The sequence below is a fragment of the Peromyscus maniculatus genome, chromosome 14 (genome assembly GCF_049852395.1).
Source record: "Peromyscus maniculatus bairdii isolate BWxNUB_F1_BW_parent chromosome 14, HU_Pman_BW_mat_3.1, whole genome shotgun sequence".
Lineage (NCBI taxonomy): Eukaryota > Metazoa > Chordata > Mammalia > Rodentia > Cricetidae > Peromyscus > Peromyscus maniculatus.
Window position 1 is genome coordinate 74,566,185 of NC_134865.1, and position 25,709 is coordinate 74,591,893.

General features: G+C 41.0%; 1 protein-coding gene across 4 annotated transcripts in view; it reads left to right on the forward strand.

Annotated features, from left to right (window-relative positions):
* Positions 1–25,709, forward strand: part of Unc79 (unc-79 subunit of NALCN channel complex) — a 243,576-nt gene that overhangs the window by 154,998 nt on the left and 62,869 nt on the right. For all 4 annotated transcript variants that reach the window (XM_076551291.1, XM_016009187.3, XM_076551293.1 and 1 more), the window contains 5 exons: positions 7,041–7,223; positions 7,760–7,922; positions 10,424–10,573; positions 11,185–12,405; positions 20,972–21,079. In XM_076551291.1, the coding sequence (XP_076407406.1) occupies positions 7,041–7,223; positions 7,760–7,922; positions 10,424–10,573; positions 11,185–12,405; positions 20,972–21,079 (1,825 nt within the window). The remainder of the gene's footprint in view (positions 1–7,040; positions 7,224–7,759; positions 7,923–10,423; positions 10,574–11,184; positions 12,406–20,971; positions 21,080–25,709) is intronic.

Below are 25,709 nucleotides of genomic sequence, written 5' to 3' on the forward strand. Positions count from 1 at the left end.
ATTCTTCTGTTGAGACTTCTCTGTTTATATCTGTACCCCATTTTTTAATTGGATTATTTGATATTTTGATGTCTAGTTTCTTGAATTCTTTATATATTTTGGAGATCAGCCCTCTGTCAGATGTGGAGTTGGTGAAGATATTTTCCCATTTTTGTAGGCTGCCATTTTGTCTTATTGACAGTGTCCTTTGCCTTACAGAAGCTTTTCAGTTTCAGGAGGTCCCATTTATTAATTGTTGATCTCAGCGTCTGTGCTACTGATGTTATATTCAGGAAGTTGTCTCCTGTGCCAATGCATTCAAGGGTACTTCCTACTTTCTCTTCTATCAGGTTCAGTGTAACTGGATTTATGTTGAGGTCTTTGGTCCACTTGGACTTGAGTTTTGTGCCTGGTGATAGATATGAATCTATTTGCATTCTTCTACATGTTGACATCCAGTTATGCCAGCACCATTTGTTGAAGATGCTTTCTTTTTTCCATTGTGTAATTTTGGCTTCTTTTTCAAAAACCCGGGGTTCATAAATATGTAGATTTACATCAGGGTCTTCAATTTGATTCCACTGATCCATGTGTCTGCTTCTATGCCAATACCATGCAATTTTTATTACTATAGCTCTATAGGAGAGCTTGAAATCAGGGATGGTGATACCTCTGGAAGTTCCTTTATTATACAGAATTGTTTTAGCTATGCTGAGTTTTTTGTTTTTCCATATAAAGTTGAGTATTGTTCTTTCGAGGTCCATGAAGAATTGTGTTGGAATTTTGATGGGGATTGTATTGAATCTTTAGATTGCTTTTGGTAAGACTGCCATTTTTACTCTGTTAATCCTACTGATCCATGAACATGGGAGATCTTGCCATTTTCTGATATCTTCTTAAATTTCTTTCTTCAAGTTATTGTCATGCAAGTCTTTTACTTGTTTGGTTAGAGTTACTCCAAGATATTTTATATTATTTGTGGCTATTATGTAGGGTGTTGTTTCTCTGATTTCTTACTCAGCCCATTTATCATTTGTATATAGTAAGGCTATTGATTTTCTTGAGTTAATCTTGTATCCATCCACATTACCAAAGGTGTTTATCAGCTGTAGTGGTTCCTTAGTATAACTTTTGGGGTCACTTATGTATACTATTGTATCATCTCCAAATAGTGAAAATTTGACTTCTTCCTTTCCAATTTGTATCCCTTTGATCTCCTTTTGTTGTCTTATTGCTCTAGCTAGAACTCCAAGTACTATATTGAATAAATATGGAAAGAGTGGACAGCCTTGTCTTGTTCCTGATTTTAGTGGAATTGCTTTGACTTTCCATTTAATTTGATATTGGCTGTCATCTTGCTGTATATTATTTTTATTATGTTTAAGTGTGTTCCTTGTATCCCTGATCTTTCTAAGACCCTTATCATGAAGGGGTGTTGGATTTTGTCAAAGGCCTTTTCAGCATCCAAGGAGATGATCATGTGTGTTTTTTTCTTTCAATTTGTTTATATGGTGTATTACATTGACAGATTTTTGTATGTTGAACCATCCCTGCATCTCTGGGATGAAACCTACTTGACCATGGTGGATGATTTTTTTTATGTGTTTTTGGATTCAGTTTGCCAGTATTTTAAGTATTTTTGCATCAATGTTCATGAGGGAGATTGGTCTATAATTCTCTTTCTTTGTTGCATCTTTGTGTTTGAGTATAAGGGTAACTGTAGCCTCATAAAAAGAATTTGGCAATGTTCCTTCTGTTTCTATGGTTTGGAACAAATTGAGAAGCATTGGTATTAGCTCTTCTTTGAAATTCTGATAGAATTCTGTGCTGAAACCAACTGGCCTTTTTTTAGTTGGGAGATTTTTAATGACTGTTTCTATTTTCTTAGGGGTCATAGGTCTATTTAAATTACTTATTTTGTATTGATTTAATTTTGGTATGTGGTACCTATCAAGAAAATTGTCCATTTCTTTTAGATTTTCCAATTTTGAGTAGTACAGGTTTTTGAATTATGACTTAATGATTCTCTGGATTTCCTCAGTGTATGTTATTATATGCCCCTTTTTAGTTTCTGATTTTGTTAATTTTAGTATTATCTCTCTGCCTTTTGGTTAGTTTGGATAAAGATTTGTCTATCTCATTGGTTTTCTTAAAGAACCAACTCTTTTTTTTTTCACTGATTCTTTGTACTGTTCTCTTTGTTTCTAATTTATTGATTTCAGCCTGGAGTTTGATTATTTCCTGCTGTCTACTCCTCCTGGGTGAATTTGCTTCTCTTTTTTTCTAGAGCTTTCAGGTGTGCTATCAAGTTGCTAGTGTGGGATTTCTCCAGTTTCTTTATGTAGGCACTTAGTGCTATGAACTTTCCTCTTAGCACTGCTTTCATAGTGTCCCATAAGTTTGAGTACATTGTGAATTTATTTTCATTGAATTCTAGGAAGTCTGTAATTTCTTTATTTCTTCCTTGATACAGTGGTCATTCAGTTGAAACTTGTTCAGTTTCCATGAGTTTGTAGGCTTTTTGTAGTTTGTGTTGTTGAACTCTAATTTTAACCCATGGTGATTCAATAAGATACAAGGGGTTTTCCAATTTTTTTGTATCTATTGATATTTTCTTTATGACTAAGTATGTGGTCAGTTTTAAAGAAGGTTCTATGAGGTGCTGAGAAGAAGGTATATTCCTTTGTGTTTGGGTGAAATGTTCTGTAGATGTCATTATATTAAGTCCATAACATTGAGTTCCCTGTTTCTCTCTTAAATTTTTGTCTGGCAGACCTGTCCATTGGTGAAAGTGGGACGTTGAGTCTCCCACTATTAATGTGTGGGGTTTGATGTATGGTTTAAGCTTTAGTAATGTTTCTTTTACATATGTGAGTGCCCTTGTATTTGGGGTATAGATGTTCAGAATTGAGGCTTCATCGTGATGAATATTTCCTTTGATGAATATGAAATGTTCTTCTCCATCTCTTTTGATTAATTTTAGTTTGAAGTCTGCTTTGTTGGTTATTAGGATAGCTACACCAGCTTGCTTCTTGGGTACATTTGATTGGAAAATCTTTTCCCAACCCTTTACTCTGAGGTAATGTCTGTCTTTGAAGTTGAGGTGTGTTTCTTGTATGCAGCAGGAGGATGGATCCTTTTTTTAATTTTATTTTATAATTTGATTTAATTTTACATATCAGCCACAGATTCCCCTGTCCTCTCTCCTCCCGCCCCCTGCCCTCCCCCCAGCCCACCCCCCATTTTCATCTCCTCCAGGGCAAGGACTCCCCTGGGGATTCAGCTCAGCCTGGTAGATTCAGTCCAGGCAGGTCAAGTCCCCTCCTCCCAGGCTGAGCAAAGTGTCTCTGCATAAAGATATTGAGACCATGAAAAGCACAGGGACAAATAGCTAAAGTAGTGGAAACACATGAACTATGAACCAATAGCTGAGGAGCCCCCAACTGGATCAGGCCCTCTGGATAAGTGAGACAGTTGATTAGCTTGAACTGTTTGGGAGGCACCCCGGCAGTGGGACCAGGACCTGTCCTCAGTGCATGAGCTGGCTGTTTGGATCCTGTTTTTATATCCATTTTGTTAGCCTATGTCTTTTTATTGGCCAATTGAGTCCATTGATATTAAGAGATGTTAATGACCAGTGACTATTAATTCCTGTTGTTTTTCGGTTTTGGTGGTGGTGATGGTAGTGTGTGTGTTTCTCTTCTTTAGGTTTTGCTGATGTGAGATTATCTATTGTCTGTGTTTTTGTGAATGTAGCTAGCTTCCTTGGGTTGGAGTTTTCCTTCTAGTACTTTCCTGTAGGGATGAATTTGTGGATAGGTATTGTTTAAATCTGTTTTTGTCATGAAATATCTTGTTTTCCCCATCTATGGTGATTGAAAGTTTTGTTGGGTATGGTAGTCTGGACTAGCATCCATGGTCTTTAGCATCTGCAAAACATCTTTCCAGGACCTTCTGGCTTTTAGAGTTTCCACTGAGAAGTCAGGTGTAATTCTGATAGATCTGTCTTTATATGTTACTTGGCCTTTTTTCCTTTGCAGCTCTTAATATTCTTTCTTTATTTTGTGTGTTTAGTGTTTTGATTATTATGTGGCAAAGGGACTTTTGCTGTTGTTGTTCAGCCCATTTGGTGTTCTGTAAGCTTCTTGTACCTTTATAGGCATGTCCTTATTTAGGTTGGGAAAGTTTTCTTCTATGATTTTATTGAACATGATTTCTGTGCCTTTGAGCGGGGATTCTTCTTCATCTTCTATCCCTGTTATTCTTAGGTTTGGTCTTTTCATGGTGTCCCAGATTTCCTTGATGTTTTGTGTTAGGAATTTATTGGATTAACATTTTCTTTGACTGATCAATCTATTTCCTCTGTCTTATCTTCAATGCCTGAGATTCTCTTTTCCTTCTCTTGTATTCTGTTGGTGATGCTTGCATCTGTCATTCCTGTTTGCCTCCCCAGATTTTCCATTTCCAGAATTCTCTCAGTTTGTGTTTTCTTTATTGTTTCTATTTCAATTTTCAAGTCTTGAACCATTTCATTCACCAGTTTGATTGTTTTTTCATGTCTTTCTTTAAGGAACTTTTTGATTTCCGAATTTTTGTTTGTCTTTTTCTTGATTTCTTTAAGGGAAGTTTTCATTTCCTTTTTAAGGGCCTCTATCATCTTCATAAAGTTATTTTTAAGGTTGTTTTCTTGTGTTTCAGCTGCCTTGGAATGTTTAGGTGTTGCTGTTGTAAGATCACTGGGATCTGGTGGTGCCATATTGTTCTTTCAGTTGTTGAACGTATTCTTACAGTGGCATTTACTCATCTGTTCTTCCAACTGGTGTGGTTTGCATCTGTGCCTATGTAGTCAGCTGGGGTTACAGGGGAGGGTGGGCCATGGAGAAGATGTTCAGGTGCATGGGTTTGGGTGGCAGAGTGGGTCTTGGAGGGACAGAGTCCAGAAGATGGCAGGGGTGGTAGTACAGCCTAGAGGCAGGTCTCTCACCTGCTTGAAGGCTGGTGGGGACTGCACCAGAGCAGTGGAGTTCCACCAGAGTTGGGAGCAGGGCCCAGCTACCATGCTGGTGCTGGGATGGGACAGGGAAGGGCCTAGGATGTGCCCTGAGGTTTAAGGTCTGGACTTTGGGGCAGTCCAGCTGGGAGACCAGTCACTGATCTGTTTTTCCAACTGGTGTGGTTTGTGCCTGTGCATATGTAGCCTGCTGGAGTTGCAAGGAGGGCTGACTATGGGGAGGATGTTTAGGTGCATGGGATTGGGCAATGGAGGGGGTCTTGGATGGACAGAGTCCAGTGGGTGGCGGAGGTGGTTGTGCAGCCTGAAGGCAGGTCCCTCACCTGCTTACAGGCTGGTGAGGACTGCCAAATCAACACACTGTAAAACATCCTACTCAGTGTCTGTCATGTGGCTGGCACTTAACAGGCAGCAGCTATTACCAGTTTGCCCCCACAGACTGTAATAGAGTGAACACAACAAGAAAGCAGGGGTGACCTGCAGGCAGCGCCTCTTCTGAGGCAGATGGCTGGATGTCGGTCATTTTCAACAACAAACACCACTTCCCCTTCTCCCTTCTTCTCTTCTCTGAATCCACATTGTGCTTTTACTTTAGAAATTATAAGTTTTAAAATTAAAAAGTCTATAAAATTCTCCTCCTGAATTTGTGTCACGCATACACATGCCTCCATGTATGTATGCACACACACACACACACACACACACACACACACACTCACACATTTGTAACTAGGCATATTTTTTAAAGCTTACTTTGACAACTTTTTTTTTTTTTTTGCGTTTATCCTTTTATTTTTGTGTGCCACGGTGTACATGTGAAGCATAGAGGACAACTTCCTGGACTGATTCTCTTACGCCACCATGTGCTTTCCAAGAATTGAACTCAGTACATCAGGCTTGGCAGCAAGCACTTTTACTGACTGAGCCATCTTACTGGCCTGACACATTTTTTTTTTTTTTATAAAAGTGTCTACCCAGGTGTGGTGGTGCACACCTTTAATCCCAGCACTCAAGAGGCAGAGGCAGATGGATCTCTGAGTTTGAGGCCAGCCTGGCCTATAGAGTGAGTTCCAGGACAGCCAGGGCTACACAGAGAAACCCTGTTTTGAAAGACCAAAACAACTATATGTATATAATGGGTAAGATAACAATGCCTGTAATCCCTGCACTTAGGAGGCAAAGGTAGGAGGATAATGAGTTTTAGTCTAGCCTGGGCTACATGAGACCTATCTCAAAAAAAAAATTAAAAAATAAAGTATATGCACCATTATAGATACTGTTATAAAAATAGCTTTAAGAAACTAAATTAATAATTATCAAGTTTGTATTGTAGATATAAGATTATATCATCTCCCAATTAATGGCTACAAAGTATACTTTTATACAAATAATGTTTTATTTATTTTGCTTATTTTTTTATTTGATTGTTGATACAGGATCTCACACTATAACCCAGTATTCACTATGTAGACCAGGCTGGCTTCACACTCCTTCTGTCTCAGCCTTCTGAGTGTTGGGATTGCAGGCATGAACCACTATACATGGCACAAGTAATGTCTAGTTAATGGTTGAATATAGAAATAATTTTCAATTTGGGGCAACAAAGCCATGCTGAATAGAACACTTGCCTGATATGATAAAGGATGTATACTTCTCTTAGTTTCAAATGCATTTTGCCAAGTTTCTGTTCTAGAAGATTATACCACTTTCTAGCCTTGCCAGATGCATCCAAGCAGTCTCATTTCTCTATGTGATTAATGCAAAGTTTTATTTTCACCAAGACTAGCCTAGTCCTAGTTAATTGTTGTGATACATGTTTTAATAGATTCAATTTTATTTTTAACACATAATGAAATAAATAGATGATTAGATAAAAACTATCAGTTTGCAAGGACTGAACTTACTATGAGGTTGAACAGTTTCCCTTCATATATACTATCTTCATATTGATATTTTGTGAGGTGCCTCTGTGTATGCTGTGATGGCTCAAATGTTTCCTTTTACTTATACTTATAGTTTTCTTTCAGTTACTAATATTCTTCTATTTCAGGTTATGGACTATAACATTAACTTGGGCAAACACCTTCTCCCCCTCGTGGTCCAGGTGCTCAAATACTGCTCTTGTCCTCAACTACGGCATTATTTCCAACAGCCACCTCGCTGCTCCCTCTGGTCCTTAAAGCCTCACATCAGGCAGATGTGGTTGAAGGCCTTGCTCGTCATCCTTTACAAGGTGAGTGGCTGTGCTTCCTCTGCTGGGATGGAAGGTTGTTTTGAGAGTACAGTGCTAGGAGGGTCCCTAACGGATGAGGATTCCATGAGATAAAAAATTTGACCTTCAGAAGAAATGTAAATCAGTGCTGAGAGGTCAAGAGTTATTAGAATGGAAAAGAAACAGGAGGGAATGCCAATGTAGGATTTCAAAAATGTTTTTAAAAATAGTCATTAACGTCTATGCTCAGAATCTCATATTTTATCTAAGTATTGATTAGTTTTCAGAAAATAAAGATGATGTTTAAAACTATGGTTATCCAGTAGCAATGCCCGTGTTCTTTGAGGCATCTGCTATGATCTAGCCTATGTTGCTGTCAGTGGTTTGGTGCAAGAAGAGGCAGGGACCCTATAAGACAAGCTTCTGATCAGAACCTATGTTGTTACTGTTGTGTGCGTTTTTCTAGTGCATGAGAAATCTAAGGGAACTACCCAGTAAGATCCCTGGGAAAACTTACCCTTTGGAATAACCACTTGTATTTTCTCCCCACTGGACAGTATCCCTACCGAGACTGTGATGTCAGCAAGATCCTGCTACACCTGATTCACATAACAGTCAATACACTCAATGCGCAGTACCATAGCTGCAAGCCCCATGCCACGGCAGGACCTCTGTACAGTGACAACAGCAACATAAGCAGATACAGCGAGAAAGAAAAAGGTACTTCTCCAGACAGAACTCTGTCCTGAACTTAGCTGGGATACAGGATGCTCTTCCAGACAGCAGCCTTTACGTTGTCTAAGGAGGTAGAGGAGCACTCCCATATATTCTTACGAAGCCCAAACCGTCACTGCCTATTTGGTTAATTGTTCAATAGTCTCAAGAATGTTGCTGCTTTCATTTTTTTGAATTGAGTGTGCAGGAGAAACAGTTGGCATACTTCTGAGATTGAAAATAATAATAATAATATTAGGTATGCTATTTTCTGCCATCTGATTAACAAGCTGTCATAGCCTCCTATTACAGGCTGGAAACATCTTGCTTGGGGCTATGACCTGTCTGGGTTGGCAGTCAGTGGAATCATTACTTGAGTGTCTCTAGTTTGCCCTTGAACTTTGTGCTCACAGATTTTGAATTCAGTCTCAATTTTCTGAAGTGCCTTTTCTGAGCCTCATTATTCAGTATGAAGTGATTGCAGGTGACGGAAGTGAAGAAGCTTTTGTGTATAGGTTTAAATTATTTTCAGTGTAAATGCCTTTTTCATTGATAGCTTTTCCTCAAAGGCAACCATAGAGCGAAATGCTAAATTGAGTGAAATTACAGGTAAAAGATGAAAAGCCAAGGTTTGTATCTTTGATAAATGTCACAGTGTAACTAGAATTATAAACGATGTCATCATTGAATTGAATCTTGGGAGAAAACCAAGTGCCCCTTGACCCTGTAGTGTTAGAGCAGCCGGGACTGGTGGGGTGACCACAGGAAGGAGCTTGGCTAGTGGCTGGTGATCCGTTGTTTATTGCTGTGAGTCCCAAGGCACTTGGCTGGCTTCAGATGAAGCAGAGGACCAGCTAGGATTCTGGGACCGTTCACATCCTTCTTGAAGAATGTGGTGTTTGTCAGCTTAGGTCTCTGGAAAATTCCATTTAAATTCATTTAAGCTATGGCGTTTTCAGTGTGCTTAGTGTCCGGACAGCTCCACCCCCAGATGACTTCCTGGGTAGAAAAGGGACAGTTCATTGTCCTCTCATCTCTAACATACAACACAGTATGTTTTGAGAGTTATTCCAGAATTATGAACGCAAGTCACTATTGCCATTTGCTTAAAAAACTAGTTTCTAAAAGGTATTTTTTTTCTAAAAAAGAAACAAAGTAGGTCATGTTAATGCATTTCCCCAGAAACATGGGAATTTGATGGAATGCCTTATCTTTGTGTACGCACACATGGAGCTTTGTATCCATTTTGATTGTTAACGTTTTTTATTTGATTAAAAAGATTTCTGTGGTGACATCAACTAACGTTTCCTGCTTCAGGTTTCGTTCACTGTTAGACTCTTGTGCGTCAGGATAAGATTGGTCTATATGCTTTAGGGCCAACAGTTTTTCTAGACTCAAGAAATCGAGACTCAGTGTCACCATTGTCACACCTGGGTTGTGTCTTGTCACATGTAGGTATCCATGAAGCTCAAACATTACAGTTCCAGGGATACTCGCCTCAGACAGCAGGCAGTTTCATTTTCTGTGCTGTGAAGTGTCTTTCGCCATCCCTTCTCTCGCTACTTTTATGTGCCTTATCCTGTTGAAAGGATGAGAGAGGAAATGTGAAGAAGTTAACCCGAGGTTTTGTAGCAGAATGGTTCTTTCTTCACTTATATGTTCCTTGGATTATTTTGACTTAAGAGCAGCCAAGTAGGGGTAGGAGAAAGGACATGAAAGCAAACTTAGATATTAAGCAACCAGCTTGGCTATGGAGCCCAGGATCACAAGAGCCAAAGGTTCTCCCCCCCCCCCCCCCCGCCCCCACCCCCAGGATCCATACAATCTATTACAGATGCACAGTAAATGCCTCAGAGATGAGTCTTCTTATAATAGGAAGAAATGTGATTTTCTGTTTGATTTTTCCTTTGTTTACTCTTTCAGTCCATAATCATCCGTGGAGCTTCTGAGATGACAAGTGCCTTCTCTAAGCTTTTTCTGTGTGTTGTGTGTTTCATTACCAAGTGTAGAGTACAGTATTTTGCATTCACAAAGTATAAGGTGCATGTACTGTTAGGCTGTGTCTATGCCAGTTCCCAGATCCCAAGAAGGCATATAATTTTAGAAAGGTCAAGCCCCATTCATGTTAATGTTCTTGCTTTCAAATTAGCCTGAAAATAACAGACAAATTCAAGCAATGTCAAGACTCCTGGATAGAGTGCTGACATCTGCATGTCATTTGGTTTTAAGAGTAATGGGCACATTACCCAAGGAGGGCTCTTGTGAACCACTGAGATGCTTCTCACAATGCTGCCCTCTGTCATTCAGAAGATGATGGGCAGCTTTGTAACTGGTTGCTCGGTTTAGATCTGGATGATCTGGATGGAGTATAGACCCACAGCTAAACTCTGCTGGTGCAGAAACCACGTAGACTGCTCTAGAATGCTTTCACTGAATGCTTGTGTAGACACAGCCTAAGAGAGAGAGTAACCTCCTAAGTGTAATTTTGACTTTTTCTCCCCAATTAGAAGAAGATAGTGTTTTTGATGAATCTGATATTCATGATACACCTACTGGACCCTGCAATAAAGAGTCTCAAACTTTTTTTGCAAGATTGAAAAGGATAGGCGGCAGCAAAATGGTGAAATACCAGCCGGTTGAAATGAATGCTCAGAGAAGTATGAATTTTTCCTCTTAGTAGTTTTATGCAGAAATGTTGTACTCTACCGTTTGTTTGGGGTGAAATCTTAATTTTATTATGTTACCACATATTTTGATATTGTTGATTTTTATATATATGTATGCACAAACAGTATATATATACACACATTTATATATATATACGTGAGTTGACAGATATGTCATTAATGTCATGATTGTCTTCAAGGGCCATTGCTTGATTTGATTTGTTGCAAAATGTTTGCTTCTCTTCCACACAATTTGAATACAAGTTCCTAGACCTGCCTCAGCCAAAACCAAAACGAAATAAACAAAACAAACAAACAAACCCCTCTTTTATGTCTAATGACTATCCGAGCTGAGGAGCTACCTCCAAGCTTGATTTTTTGGAAATCCTATCTTAAACCATTGCTTGGGTTTCTTTTGTACCCAAGTTTCCCAGTTCTTGAAATCAGAATAAATCTTACAAAAACATGGCCAGAAAGTCAGTTTTCCCTTCTGGTAGAGCTGGGAATATAATTACGATTTGTGCCAATTGTGTACCCAAGTATGAGGGGAAAATGGTAAACTCTCGGAGGGAAATAGTACTAGCTCTTTCTGTTTTAATCAGGTGAAATAGAACTGGCTGAATATAGAGAATCGGGTGCGTTACAAGACAGCGTTCTACACTGTGTGAGAGAAGAAAGCATTCAGAAAAAAAAGCTACGCTCTTTAAAACAAAAATCTCTTGATATAGGGAATGCAGACTCCCTCTTGTTCACATTAGATGAGCATCGTAGGAAGTCCTGCATAGATCGGTGTGACATAGATAAGCCTCCTGCCCAAGCTGCCTATATCACACAACGGCAAAATGACCACCACGGACGCTCTAGACAGAATTCTGCCACGAGGCCGGACAATACTGAAATCCCCAAGAATCCATCGAGTGAAGGTTTTCAAGAAACACGAAGGCCCGTGATACCAGAAGTTAGGTTGAACTGCATGGAGACATTCGAAGTGAGAGTTGACTCCCCGGGAAAGCCTGCTCCTAAAGAGGATCTAGATCTCATAGATTTGTCCTCAGATTCAACATCTGGGCCAGAGAAACACTCTATACTCTCAACATCTGACAGTGACTCTCTTGTATTTGAGCCCCTCCCGCCTCTCAGAATAGTAGAAAGTGATGAAGAGGAAGAGATGACGAACCAAGGGAATGATGGTCCCTTGGGTAAGAATGCTGCCTCCTCACCTTCCATCCCCAGCCAGCCCTCGGTCCTCAGCCTAAGCACCACCCCGCTTGTGCAGGTGAGTGTGGAGGACTGTTCCAAAGACTTCTCTTCGAAGGACTCAGGAAACCACCAGTCATCAGGCCATGAAGACTCTACGGTCACGGCTCTAGATGATCTTACAGACTCGGAAGAGCTGTCCAAGTCAGAGGAGCTAAGGGAGATTCCCTCTGGCAGTCCGCTAACGCTTAAGCAAAAACGAGACCTCCTCCAGAAGTCATCCGCTGTCCCTGAGATGTCAGTGGACTACAACCCTGACCTTGACCCAGCTGAGGAAAAGGCAGGGCAGACACCAACATCAGGGACCAAAACTGTGCTCCTCAAAGTTCCTGAAGATGCCGAGAATCCGATAGAAATAGAAAAGCCCAACACCAGTGCTGAGTCCGATACGGAACAGAACCCTGAAAAGAAGGTGGAGGAGGATGGGGCTGAGGAATCAGAATTTAAGATTCAGATTGTCCCTAGGCAGAGGAAACAAAGGAAGATTGCTGTCAGCGCTATCCAGAGAGAGTACCTCGACATCTCCTTCAACATTCTAGACAAACTGGGTGACCAGAAGGACCCAGGTAAGCCTGTCTCTCTTCTTTCAGACCTTCAGGTTTGCACATCTTACTTGGTAGGTTTCGACACAAAATATGCACCAAACTGGAAATCTTATAATGTCAGGGCTGACATTATAACTGCTTCCTGACCACTCGGAATCCATCCTGATCACCACAGTGTGCTGGATTCTGATGCGGCTGTACTGGCTCCATCAATGTTTCATGTTTGTTGTTTCTAAGTTTTGCTATCAATCTTGACTGTCTGGGCAATAAGAGGTGGTGGCTAATTGATACCTGGATATTTCAAAAATAACTTTGGCCTTCCTAAAGCAACAGAAATGATTAATTTTGCATTATTTTTGCTTTCATTTTTTTCCTCTCTTGTTATAATTTGCTTTTTGTTTCTTTGATAAAACACCGACCAAAAACAACTTGGGGAGGAAAGGGTTTATTTCATCTTACACTTCTGGGTCACAATCCATCATTGAGGGAAGACGGGGCAACAATTCAAGGTAGGAATCTGGAGGCAGGAGCTGAAGCAGAGACCATGGAGGAGCTTACTGAGTTACTGGCTTGTTTTCAGACTCAGTTAATTTTCTTAGGTAGCCTAGGCCCACCTTCCTCAGGTTGGCACTGCCCAGAGCAGACTGAGTCCTCCTACATCAATTAGTAGTTATGAAAATATTCTTACAGACATGCCCACAGAGTAATCTGATGGAAGCAATTCCTCGATTGGTATGTAATTGGCAAGTCCTCTTCCCAGGTATGTAAAGTTGGCAACCAAAATCAGCCATCACCCTCTTATTTTTTTTTTTTTTTTTTTTTTTTTTTGGTTTTTCGAGACAGGGTTTCTCTGCGTAGCTTTGCGCCTTTCCTGGAGCTCACTTGGTAGCCCAGGCTGGCCTCGAACTCACAGAGATCCGCCTGCCTCTGCCTCCCAAGTGCTGGGATTAAAGGCGTGCGCCACCACCGCCCGGCCATCACCCTCTTATTTATGTTCTACATAGTCCAAATGCAGAGTAAATGAACTGGTTGTATAATCATTTAGGGCTACAACAGATTGGTCAGCACGCTGAGCAAACATCAGGAAACCCAAGTTTCCAGCTATAATCTAGACTCTGATCCTCAGACACCCTCTGGTGGGTTTCCAGCCTTAAGTGTCATTTCCTATGTTTTCTTTGAGGCACCATTTCTAAGAAGACGTTGTCTAAAAAGTGGCCTTCTGTTGGTCACCTCATTCATCCCAACCCAGTCTCCTGTCCGTCACATTAACAGGGTGGGGGTGTTTCCTCCTCCTTGTCTGAATGATGGTAATCAAAAGATGTGAGAAAATCTAGGGTAATTCCAGTCTACTTAGAAACCAGAGACCATTGGGAATTGGTAAAGACTTTGGAGGTGACCTCAAGTCTAGCCTGTGGATTCTGAGGTCATGCGCCTTCCAGCTGACAACACCCATTTCCAGTTTGCCTCAAAGACACTGAGAAACTACTGAGTTTGGAAAGAGTCATGTTCTAGCGAGGCATGGGTGGGGTCCTGTCATATCAGGAAAGTTTAACCAGCTAAGAAGGTTTTGAGGGAAACTCAGGACATTTTTATCTTGTTTGGGGCCAGGAAAATTGCTGTATTTAAGGAAAGGACAGAATTGATCCAGAAACTGTATAGGTGTATCGTGGGAGATTAACAAACTAATGAGTTGTACATGATAAACAATTATAATAAATAGGCTGCATGTAACTCACAGGACATGTTAGTATATGCGTACACTTTATCTTCTTCATTTTTCCTTATATTTATTTGGTCCCCAAGATACCAGTGGGAAAACATTTTTTTTTGTAGTTATACATTTGATCCCAGAACAAGAGAAAAAAGTTTTTTTGTTTTTTTTTTTTTTGTTTTTGTTTTTTTGGTTTTTTTTTTTTTTTTTCGAGACAGGGTTTCTCTGTGTAGCTTTGCGCCTTTCCTGGAGCTCACTTGGTAGCCCAGGCTGGCCTCGAACTCACAAAGATCCGCCTGCCTCTGCCTCCCGAGTGCTGGGATTAAAGGCGTGCGCCACCATGCCCGGCCTGAGAAAAAAGTTTTTATAGTGGCTCTTACCTGTCAGTTAGCTCTTTGGCGCTCTGCTTCCCACAAACATACACATCTTTCCCTACTGAGAGCACTGGAAGGAGAGGCCCACACCATCAGTGTATGGCTCAGGCTTTCCTGCTTCTACCAGGGGGAATGAGAGAGGCCCAGGCACCCGCTCTTCCCCGTCCTCTCCATTGACAGCCTCACGCTCTAATCGCCCAGAGGATAGAGCTCACCTCTCTGATGGTGTCACTCACTGTGAGAAGACCCATGGGCTGGCCTGCTCTTCATCTGCCTCACTAGATTTCCACAAGACCTTGTACACCCCAGTTCTGAAAAAATTCCCATGGTCCCTTCCCCCACACCCTCAGAAATTCATGGGTCTCTCGTAACAAAACCCGTTGTCTATCTCTCATTTCCTTCCCCTTCCTAATGTAAAGGAAGCCTGGCTCTTCCTGAGGATGCAGCTTCCCCGAGAACCCATGTAACTGACATGTGCCCCCCAGGCTGGGACCAGGGATTAGGGGTTATTCACGCTCACCTGGCTCCCCTCGGACCATTATTTCCTTGTCTCTAAGACCCTCAGCTCTGATTTTGTTGTCTTCAGACCGTCAAACACACAGTCTCACTGTTCGTTACTACTCCCTGACTGACCCATCAACACACACGTTCCTGTCTTGATTCTTCCTGTTCCAGTAATCCGTGTGGATGCCTTCTGATGCTCAGGCATCTCAGTTTCTTGAAATGACCTTCTCCAGCACTTTTTCATCCTCTACCTTAGCTCAGCTACTCATTTTTGTAATTGTATCACAGATTATTACCAACAACTACAGCCCTCCTGAGACTTCAGTTATATCTGCTATTCTTTGATTACCAGTTCTTTCTCTCTCCTGACCAGGACTTTCTGACTCTACTGTCTTTTGGTATCTCCCATTTCCTGTCTTTTCTCCTTCCTACCTTAATTCAATTCAAGTCCACCAGCATGACTCATCCCTGCCTTTATCCTCTCGGGCATTTCCTTTTCCAAACATGCTTGGATAAATATGTCCTCCCTGAAGTCAAACCTTCCACGCATGAGCAATTGCTCCTATCATGTGACTATGTCTAGATAAAAATGTATAACGTAGACTCTATCATTTTAAACTCGTGGTGGCAAACCTTAACTGGGAAGTTACCCACCAGTTCCACAGTATTTTCCAAATCCACACTCCATTCTCCTACCTGACTATTTCATAGCTACTTTTCTCCTCAATGGTCAAGAACTCTTCCTACCAGACAAGAGCACAGGGAATTTCCATTCTTCCGTTATATGCTTCCCACAACTACATCTGCCTCCTCCTCTGGCATTTACATTTGAACACTTGGGTTCCTGTCAGGATCCTGATTCTCTTATCTACCTTGGGATGCAGGCAACATTCTCCACCCTTTACCCTCCATGTTTTCTTTTAAAGGACCTCTAACTTGAACATGCAGACATGATCTTATTTTGTTCTTTACTTAAAAATAAAAAGGCTCATAAAGGCAGTGTTTTGGTTTGCTTCCCAGTTGCTGTAATGCTGTGACCAAAAGCAACTAAAGGAAGAAAGAGTTTATTTCACCTTATGGTTCCAGAGGATTAGAGTCCTTCACGGTGGGGAATGCATGGCATGGTGGCAGCAGCAGGAAGCTGGCCGACCATATTTTATCTATACACAGGAGTCAGAGAGAAAGGGACAGGATGTGGAGCCAGGCTATAGACCCCCAAAACCATAAAGCTACACTTCCTCCATCAAGGCTCCACCTCCTAAAGCTTCCACAACCTCCCCAAACAGTGCCACCGACTGGGGACCAAGTGATCAATACACAAATACATGAGCCAATGAGACATTTACCATTCAGATCACCACAGGGATCCAACCATGACCACTCTCTCCAGTTTTCTTCTATGACATTTTTTCTTTCATTTTTCCCTACTACAACAACAAAACTATATTTTTTCAATGTCACCAAGGACTTCCATTGCTAAATCCAATGATCAGCTTTTGAAACGCATCTCCTTCATAGCTACAATATTTGACATAATTTATGAATCCTACTTAAAGTGGCTTCTAGGATACTGCGTGCCCCTGGATTTCCTTTTCTATTCATTGACCACTGTGTCTCAGTCTCTCCTGTTGGTTCTTCCTCATTTCCCCGAGGGAGTACCATCCCTGGTCTTTTCCCCACCCCTGGGGACATCCACTTTCTTGGTGACCTCATCTACCAAGAAAATTATCATTTACGCATTGCTGAACTAATGTCATGTCACAACAATCACCAGCATACAGAAATAAGCTTTTATCTACTCCGAGGGTCTTGGTCGTATAGAGATGAACTAAGCTAGACCAAGCTTGGATGGGTGGGTGGCCAAGCTCTGTTTCTCATTCTTACCAACCTTCTCTGTGCCTCATGAAATCTAAGGATACTCTTATTGTTATATAGTTACAGAGAACAAGACTGATTGCACAAGCACTTATCAAAGCATAAGCCGATGTTTGTTTGTGTTGTTGTGATAAAACATTATGAGCAAAATCAACCTGGGGAAGGAAAGAGTTTATTTAGATTATACTTCCAAGTCATAATCCATTATTGATGGAAGTTGGGGCAGGAACTGAAGCAGACACCATAGAGAAATGCTGCTTATGGGCTTGCTCTCCCTCTGGCTCATGCTCAACTAGGCTTCTCATACAGCCTAAACCCACCTGCGTAGGGATCTACCACCATAGTGGGCTGGGTCCTTATATATCCGTTAGCATTCAAGAAAATGATCCACAGGCCAGTCTGATGAAGACAATTCTTCATTTGACGTTCTCTCATCCCAGGTGACACTAGATGATCCAAGGTTGTATCAACTTGACTCTAACATCTTACCAGGACAATCACAGAATGCCTGAAAACACTTTGTTAGGGAAAGCAAATCACACGACTGAACCAAAACCAAGGAGAAATATACATTCCTCATTAGTGGAGGAATGTCAGAGTCACTCAGTGAAAGGGGCTGGCTCAGGGAGCAGTGGGAACATGGAGTCTCATCTCTCACATTGTACAGAACATAGTCATACTATAAAATGATCTCTTGCTGTTCATCAGAAGTTAAACCTTCACTGAGCACTGTTAGTTCCATCTGGCAACTTTAATCTCCTTTAAGACATAACATATACCACCTCCTTCTTATGCCTATCATTTCTGTAGTCACTGTTGGTTCAAGGGGTCAATACAGCCTATCTGGCTTAACTACCATCATCTCCTAACTCATCTCCCACTACCTTCCTTTATTACCTCCATTCCTCTCTATGTAGCAGGCAGAGTGATCCTTTATGATAGAACAGTCTTTCTTTTATTTTTCTGGCTGAAATCCTTCCAGGGCCTTTCCACATCCCTTACAGTAAAAACCTGAATTCTGCAGATGCCTAGAGAGTTCTCCAGCATCCCTGTCCTCACGCCTCCCACTTCATTTACACTGCTCTCTCCACATGGCCACACTGGCCTCTTGCCATTTCTTGACTCCCTCCCACACACTCTTAGCCTGGGGCCTTAATCTGCTGTTCTCCAAGGCTTGAGTGGCCCAATACCCACTCGACGCACTCACTCACTCCCTCTCACCAATGAGGCCTGTCCTGAGCTTAGCCACACCTCCCTCCCTAGCTGGCATCCTGGTTCTCTTTCCTTTCTCTAGCGTTATCAAACATGTAATGCTTTATTCATATTTACACATGCCTCTCCCCATCAAATCAAAGCAGAGTTCTGTAATGCAATATTTTTGTTGTGTTGGTTTCCTGATTATATCCTAAGTGACTAGAAGGGGAGTCACTGAATTTTCTGCACATGACTCTCGAAAACTGAGTACAGAGGTCTTGAAAACAAGTGGGCAGCTCTTTTCAAATATTTGCTTTAAACTGTGTACGGCTGAGAGGCCTCGGAAAATGCTTGAGAACTAAGAAAAGATTGCCGAGTCTAAAGAAATGATGCAAACTAGGTCTTCAGTAACTGTCATCAGGTACAGTTTCTTTAAAGTTTGAAGTACAGTCAATATTTAAGTACACACATCCAAAACCCCATGTAACTATCATTGAAAGATAGTTACAGTGATCTTTCAGTGGATTCTTGAAGGTTAATTTCATTTTCCTCTTTTCATATTATTGGTGGACTGTAATCTATAGCTGTAGCACACAGAGAAGGCAGGTAAATAAGGGCAAGAGAGGAAATTTTATAACTTTTCTAATTTTGCATTATGAAAAAAAACAATACCTAACATTTTTATCTTGATGACTAAAGTAATTTCAAATGATTACTCAGTATTAAGAGTGTTGGGAAATTTGCAGCAGGTATACTGTTTTGTTATGGTGAAGTTATTGGAGGGGGGTGTTGGAGCAGTGGTTCAATGTATGAGTGCATACTGCTCATATAGAGGACCTGAGTTTGGTTCCCAGCACCTATATCAGGTGGCTTCCAGCGACCTGTAACGCCAGCTCCAGGGGATCCAGTACCCTCTTCTAGCCTCTGTAGATGCCTGTACACACACACACACACACACACACACACACACACACACACACACACACACACACACACACCACACCGAGAGAGAGAGAGAGAGAGAGAGAGAGAGAGAGAGAGAGAGAGAGAGAGAGAGAGAGCTAAAGAAATAAACCAATTTACAAAAAAGAATACCTGAAGTTATTAGTAATGATATGACTCAGTTGTTAATCTGCCTGCCATACAGGATGAGGAACTGAGTTTGGATAACTGGCAACCATTAAGTGCCAAGGAAGGCAGTGTGCACTGTCTGTGGTCCTTGTGCTTGGGGGCTGGGATGGGGCCGAGCATAGAGAGACAGATCCCTGCCACTCATTAGCCAGTCAACCTAGCTGAATCTATGAATTCCAGGTTCAGTGAGATAAAAAAAAAAAAAGTAGAGAGTGATCAAGGAATATATTCAGCATCAAACCCTGGCACACCTACACACCCCCACATAAACCTGTACGTTCAGGACACACATGAAATTATTAATATGGCAACTATATCTCTGTATCAGAAAGACCTCTAAAACTGAAAAGTAGATAGTCCAAAGCCATTGTCCCAAAACTTTGTCCCAGACTCTGTCCTGGGACTTTTTATATCTGACACCTTAACAGGTTCAATGGTGTCTAGTGTTGGAGCAGCATACATTAATTATAAAATATTGTGGATTGCTCAGTGGCAGAAAGAAGCAGTTGGTGTTATGAAAAAGACGAGATGGTGCATTGAGTTTGAGAGCTTGAAGCCACTTGGGATGGCTATCTCTAACTCACAGCGCAGTGTAGTCATGGAAACCCACACTGGCAACTCTGAGCCAGCAAGAGGCTCAGTGTATTCAGTGCCCAGTGCTGCTAGAAAGAATTGTAGGTTTGACATGACAATCCTTTGAGAAATTTTGAGAGGTTACTGTGCAGTTATCTAGAATGGTGTAAGAAGGCTTCTTTCTCAATGTTGATAGATCAGTAAGGCAATATTATATGCAGAAAATAATTTACATCAGGGAGGACATTTATCCAATGGAAAAAAAAAACAAAATAGAGGTTGTGTCCCTCTAAAGCAGCGGTTCTCAACTTGTGGGTCATCATCCCTTTGTGGGTTGAGATATCCAGCATGTCAGATATTTGCATTACAGTTCATAACAGAAGCAAAATTACAGTTATGAACTAGCAATGAAATAATGTTTTCTTTTTTCTTTCTTCTTCTCTCATATATTACAATATATGACTGCAGTTTCCCCTCCCTCCTCTCCTTCCAGTCCCCTTCTTCACCTCTCCTCTCCCCCATATCTACTCCTCCTCTGCAACGGAATAATTTTGTGGTTGAGGTTCACCATAAAAAAAGGAACTATATTAAATGGTTGCAGCATTAGGAAGGTTGAGAACCACTGCTCTAAAGAAACCGAGAATCTCACTTAGTACTATTTATTTCATAGTAGACCAAGATCCTGCTCTTAAATTGCTTTCAGCTTAGTAACATTTATAGGCAACTAGGTAAATAATAACATTACAGTGTGATACATTTGGAAAACATAAGGGCAAATGCTCCATAAGAGAGTCGCCTGACTCAGTTTTTGGGAGGGAAACAGTATCTTGGAAGCCTCCCTAGATGTGAAATCCTCTATTGAAGATTGAAATATAAATGAAACAGAGGAAACTTTCAGACAAAGGTGGAGATAGGTGGAATGGAATATTAGGTATTAGCTGAAAAGCAACAAATATGGAACAGTAAAGTGTTCAGAGCTAGTTAGCACCATGGACATTTCAAGCATTATCTTTATAGCTACACGAGCTTCAGTCTCCTGAGGGACATAGCAGTGCATACAGAATGTGATGTAGAATATATGTAATCTCTCTAAGGTAATCGCTAGAGGCAGAAAGTGCTTACAGATTTGAATGAACATTGTAGACAAGAGGGAAAAAGACTCAGAAAGGCTCTCCAACTACTTTCCACCACTGTCCTTAACTTTAAACAGTATTTCCATTTGTAGATCCCTCTTCTAAAGGACTTTCAACATTGGAAATGCCACGGGAATCTTCGTCTGCCCCTACATTAGAAGCAGGTGCACCCGAAACAGGCAGCCACTCGTCAATATCAAGTAAGTGTTTCTCAGTGATGGTTTCTGTATGTATCAATTTTTGAACATGACCAATACATATTACTTTCAGTTTTGCTAGCCCTGCTTAAAAAAAATAGTGCTTCAATAGCTTCCTCAATGATACAGTGTTGTGCACTCTATGAAACTCTTGAGGGTAGCATGGCCTTCTTTAGTCCATTCCTCAAATGTTGGATTGTCCAAGAACCCTAATTTATTAAGAAATAAATACCAAATTTCATCATTCAACAAAGTAAACATCACTACTAGCCTGACCATAGAACATAAAACTGGTCATGTGGTACATGCAAAGCTTTGTTCCTGGCAGAATCTTACTTGGTTAAATCTGAGTTACCTTCCGTCATGAGCACAGCTTTATCTGGGTTATCCTAAAATAAATGTATCATGATCCTATAGGTGCAACTAAATCTGCTCTTTTTAGGCTGAAAATAAAAATGGCCCAACACATCACAAAGTCTACACGAGGTATTTTGAAACCTCCCCTTGCTCTTGGGTGCCAGGTTTTGACCACGAGAATCTTGAGCTCCATTACTGTTCCATCAAGGTGTTTCCCTAGCTCAGTGGTGTCAGGAGATTTTCAGCAAAAAGAAATTCTTGGAAGGAATCAGTGACCCAGACAGATAGAAGTATACTTTCTGGAAATCTTTCTCTCATGTCCTGATAAACTTGTGTTCCATATGGATGCTGCCAGAAGAGTTAGTGAGTCTTCATGGACCACCTTTTGAAAGGAGGATGGTCTGAAAAGCCAGATACAGTTCTTAATGTAAATGCTGGTCTGGTTGTGTGGAAGAGAATCATTGTCACCATTCTCTTACCCATTTGTTCATTCTTTCATTCATTATTCATTCATTATTCCATGCATTATCTGGTGGGGGCCAGGTATTGTGTTTGTCATTGGGGATCAAAGGTGAATAAATAGAACCTCATTTTTCCCCAAGGAGGGTACAGTCTTAATGATGATCCTAGATAATATTTATTTGATTCTCCTCCTGTATTGACGCCATGACGAATGGCTCACACACAGCATGATCTCGATCCACTCCTTACATATGCACTGCATGGCAGACAGAGGAGAAAGGCTGAATGGCCTGCCTAAAGTCACAGAGCCACCAAGTGATAGAGATAGAAATGGATACTTTGATCTATTAGATTTTCAAGTCAATACTATTTTTAGTATTCCACACAGTCTTTGAATAATTCTAAATCAATTATATTATATGACTGTAAAAGTTTTAAGAAATAGTTTCTAAGTAGCATATATTTTGCCTTTGGTTGCAAAATAGAATGGCTAGTTCTAAAACTAAGTGTTGTCTTTATTATTTTAATCATGAAGAATGTTTGATAATGACAAAAATCACAATAGTGTATTTTCTCTTCCTTATTTACATGAGTCATCTTTAAAAACAAAAAGACACTGAATTCCCTCCTAGAACTCTAAGCAGTATGATTAGAAATGGCCAGAATGGTTAAATTGCTGTAATTCCAGTGTGTCAAGGGGGTCAGGATCTCTTAGTCATTACTGAGTCTAGCTAGCCTTTTGGGGGTGAGTTTAGCACCCCATCTTCCCTGCTCTTGTCATGAAAAGCATCATCATAGAATTCGGTGGTGTGCTCTTGGAGGCATAATGCCAGGGACCTCATCCACTGCTGTTTTTGCTCTCAGGAATTCTGCTGTCTTTGGAATCATTTGAGAGACTGGAAATGCAGTTCAGTGGCAGAGCCCTTGCCTAGCATGTGTGAGGGTCTGGGTCCCATCCCCAGCACTGCAAACCAAACCAAAATGAAGAATTGGAGAAATCATCTCAACACTAGAGGTTTTATATCTGTACTTGATTGAGTCTGCAAGATGCCACTTATTTTTAATTTTTTAAAATCCTTTAAAAGATTTCTGTTTTAGCTTGGCATGTAGTTCAGTCAGAAGGTGGCTTGCTTTACACATGCAAGGCTCTTGATTCAAATACAGAATATTTCTGCTTTTGAATTGTTCTTGAAGCTTTACTTTTCAAGCAGTTGCAAACTTGTAAACTTGTTAACTAATCAATAAACAAATCAGTGACGTTTATTATTCAGTCGGTTAACTATTCCCACAAATTTAGTGATTATGGGCTCCAAGACACACGAATCCCACCCCATTCCTTTCTGGCTCAAGTTGCTGGTTGATTATTTTGTAACTAAACATGCCATGACCACCATAAATCAAACAGCATGCAGACTACACCAGAAACGATGTTATAAATGATTTCACTTCATACGTAGCTGCTGTCTCATTGTTGACTGTGAAACCTATACATATCATTCAGAGTTGCCCAGGGGCTAGCCAGTGGACATTCTGGTCTCTGCAGTTCCTTTCTAGGGTGTGCAGTTCAACAACTTTGGCTTCTGAACTTGCCCTTTCAAGTGAGTTGGGTGGGGGAACCCAAGTTGTCAACATCTGGGTGCTTGGGGTCAGGCCTACAGACATCTTGGTGAGGCTGAGTGCTCACACTGGGTTGGTGTGTAGGCAAGGAGTGTCTCACAGGGGGACAGGAGAAAAGTTAGCACACAATTGGCAGTGTACTTTGGATGGTCTCTGGTTTTGAAAAGCGTATAGCTTTTCATTGTTGAGAATCATATCAGGGCTGAATTGTAGGACAGAAATGTCACCATTGTTTTGTCAAACAAAGAGCGTACTTGTGGAGTGCTATTTAATTCATATTTTCCAAATAGTAGACAGGGCCTCAAATAGCTTGGAAATAGTGCAGACTTTTAAATCAGTGTTTTGGCTTACCTCAGTAGCTTTCAATTCAATTCAAGGTAGCACTGTTTGTTTTGAATCCTTTTTAGAATGTGGCAGAGCACACAAATAAGCATATTGCATTCATTGAGTAAATATGTATAGTTGGTAGATGAGCGCTAAGGAGTGCTATTGCCTGTACCGCAGAGACACCGGAAACGACAGAAGGCTTAGTTTTTTCACTTGATTAGGAGCATATAATTTAGCAAAAATTACAGATAGCTTACGAAGACTGAATTAAGATCTGTGCGGATGTATAGAGCCTGTGTGTTTGATGGGAAATATATTCTCCCCCAGTAATCATCTCCTAATTTCCTTCGTATAGCTCAGTATAGGCAGATGAAAAGGGGATCCCTGGGAGTTCTGACAATGAGCCAGCTAATGAAGCGACAGCTGGCGCATCAGTCTAGCGCCCCCCATAACATCAGCAGCTGGGACACTGGCGGGTCAAGCCTTTTCTTCTTCTTTGCCTCTCAGATTGGCTAACACCACTTTCTCTGTCCACTTCTTGTGTTCTTTGGTTAAAATAGTTTTTCAATAGCCTGGAAGTAATGAACATATATTCAGATTTTCTAAGTGCTCTAGAGCATTGTGGTCTCTGTCTAGGCTGATCCCCATCTAGGCTCGTCTCTGTTTAGACGGGTCCCGTTTAGGCATGCCCAACTCTTTATTCCGGTAAGATCCAGATTTCAGATCTCAGATTATCTGCCTGGGGAGGAGGGATGGAGCTATGACTTCATGGTACAAAGTTTTAAAGGCACCAGATTATCAATACCCTCATTCATAAATTATAAAGTACTGAAGTTTAATAACAGATGTCAGCTTGGTGATGGCGTGGTCTCCAAGTCTGAGAATGAGTTGTGTATTTTAGCCAGCAGGGTCACTAGGCTGCAGCCACACACTTTCATGTTGTACAGTAAGAATTGACTGCTGTGGCACATCCATTTTAAATATGACTGTTTTGTATTTCCTGAACCGTATCACATCTTCTACGTACACTGCCTTCTCAGCTCGCTGTACAGCAGTGGTCCTCTTTTAACTACCTGTCTTGCCTTGGTTTTTCCTTCTTAAATTAAATGGGTCATTTGAGGCACAAGATTATAAATACAAAAGCACCTTAAAGTGTGCATACACCATGAAAATATGAAGGCTGATTATTGCAACATGCTGTGGGAGTGCCCTTTAGTATTTTGGTTATTATTTTCTGGCTCCAACTGTGAGATTATTTTTAATTTCTTCATTATGATGCAGAATCATGGTGTGCACATAACCAAAATCCTGGGCTGTTTTTCAAATTGTATGTATGTCCTCCCATTTATCTTCATTGTTCTTCAAGAAGAGATCCATATACCACATTCACGCTTGTGTGTAACAGCTTCAGACTCCTGGAATTCGAAGATTATTTGACATGTCAAAGGCTTGGTGGTTTCATCTAGTGGCATGCAGGAGTGAGTAATGAGTAGCCAAGAGGCGATAGACACGAGAGACGTGGGAAAGACACTGGCCAGCCATCCCCAAGAATATATTTGGTTTGAGCATCGGCTCCCTTCTCTGTACTGTGGGGGACTGTGCCCCCATCTCCAGAGATGAAGCCATGGAACCTGAGAAGCGCAGCTCAGTTAGATCTTTGGTACAAAATGCTTAGGTTGACTTGGGGGCCCTGACTTGGGCTACACGCTGTTGTAGCTTGGTGTGTAGCGCAGCCTCAGCCATTGTAGATTCTGACTACAATTATAATCTAATTTGATTAAGTAGAGTTATGAAAATGTAAATTGACCTCAATTTCTGATCTGAACTTTAAGCTATGAAACACTTCATGATGAGAAATAACCCATTTAGC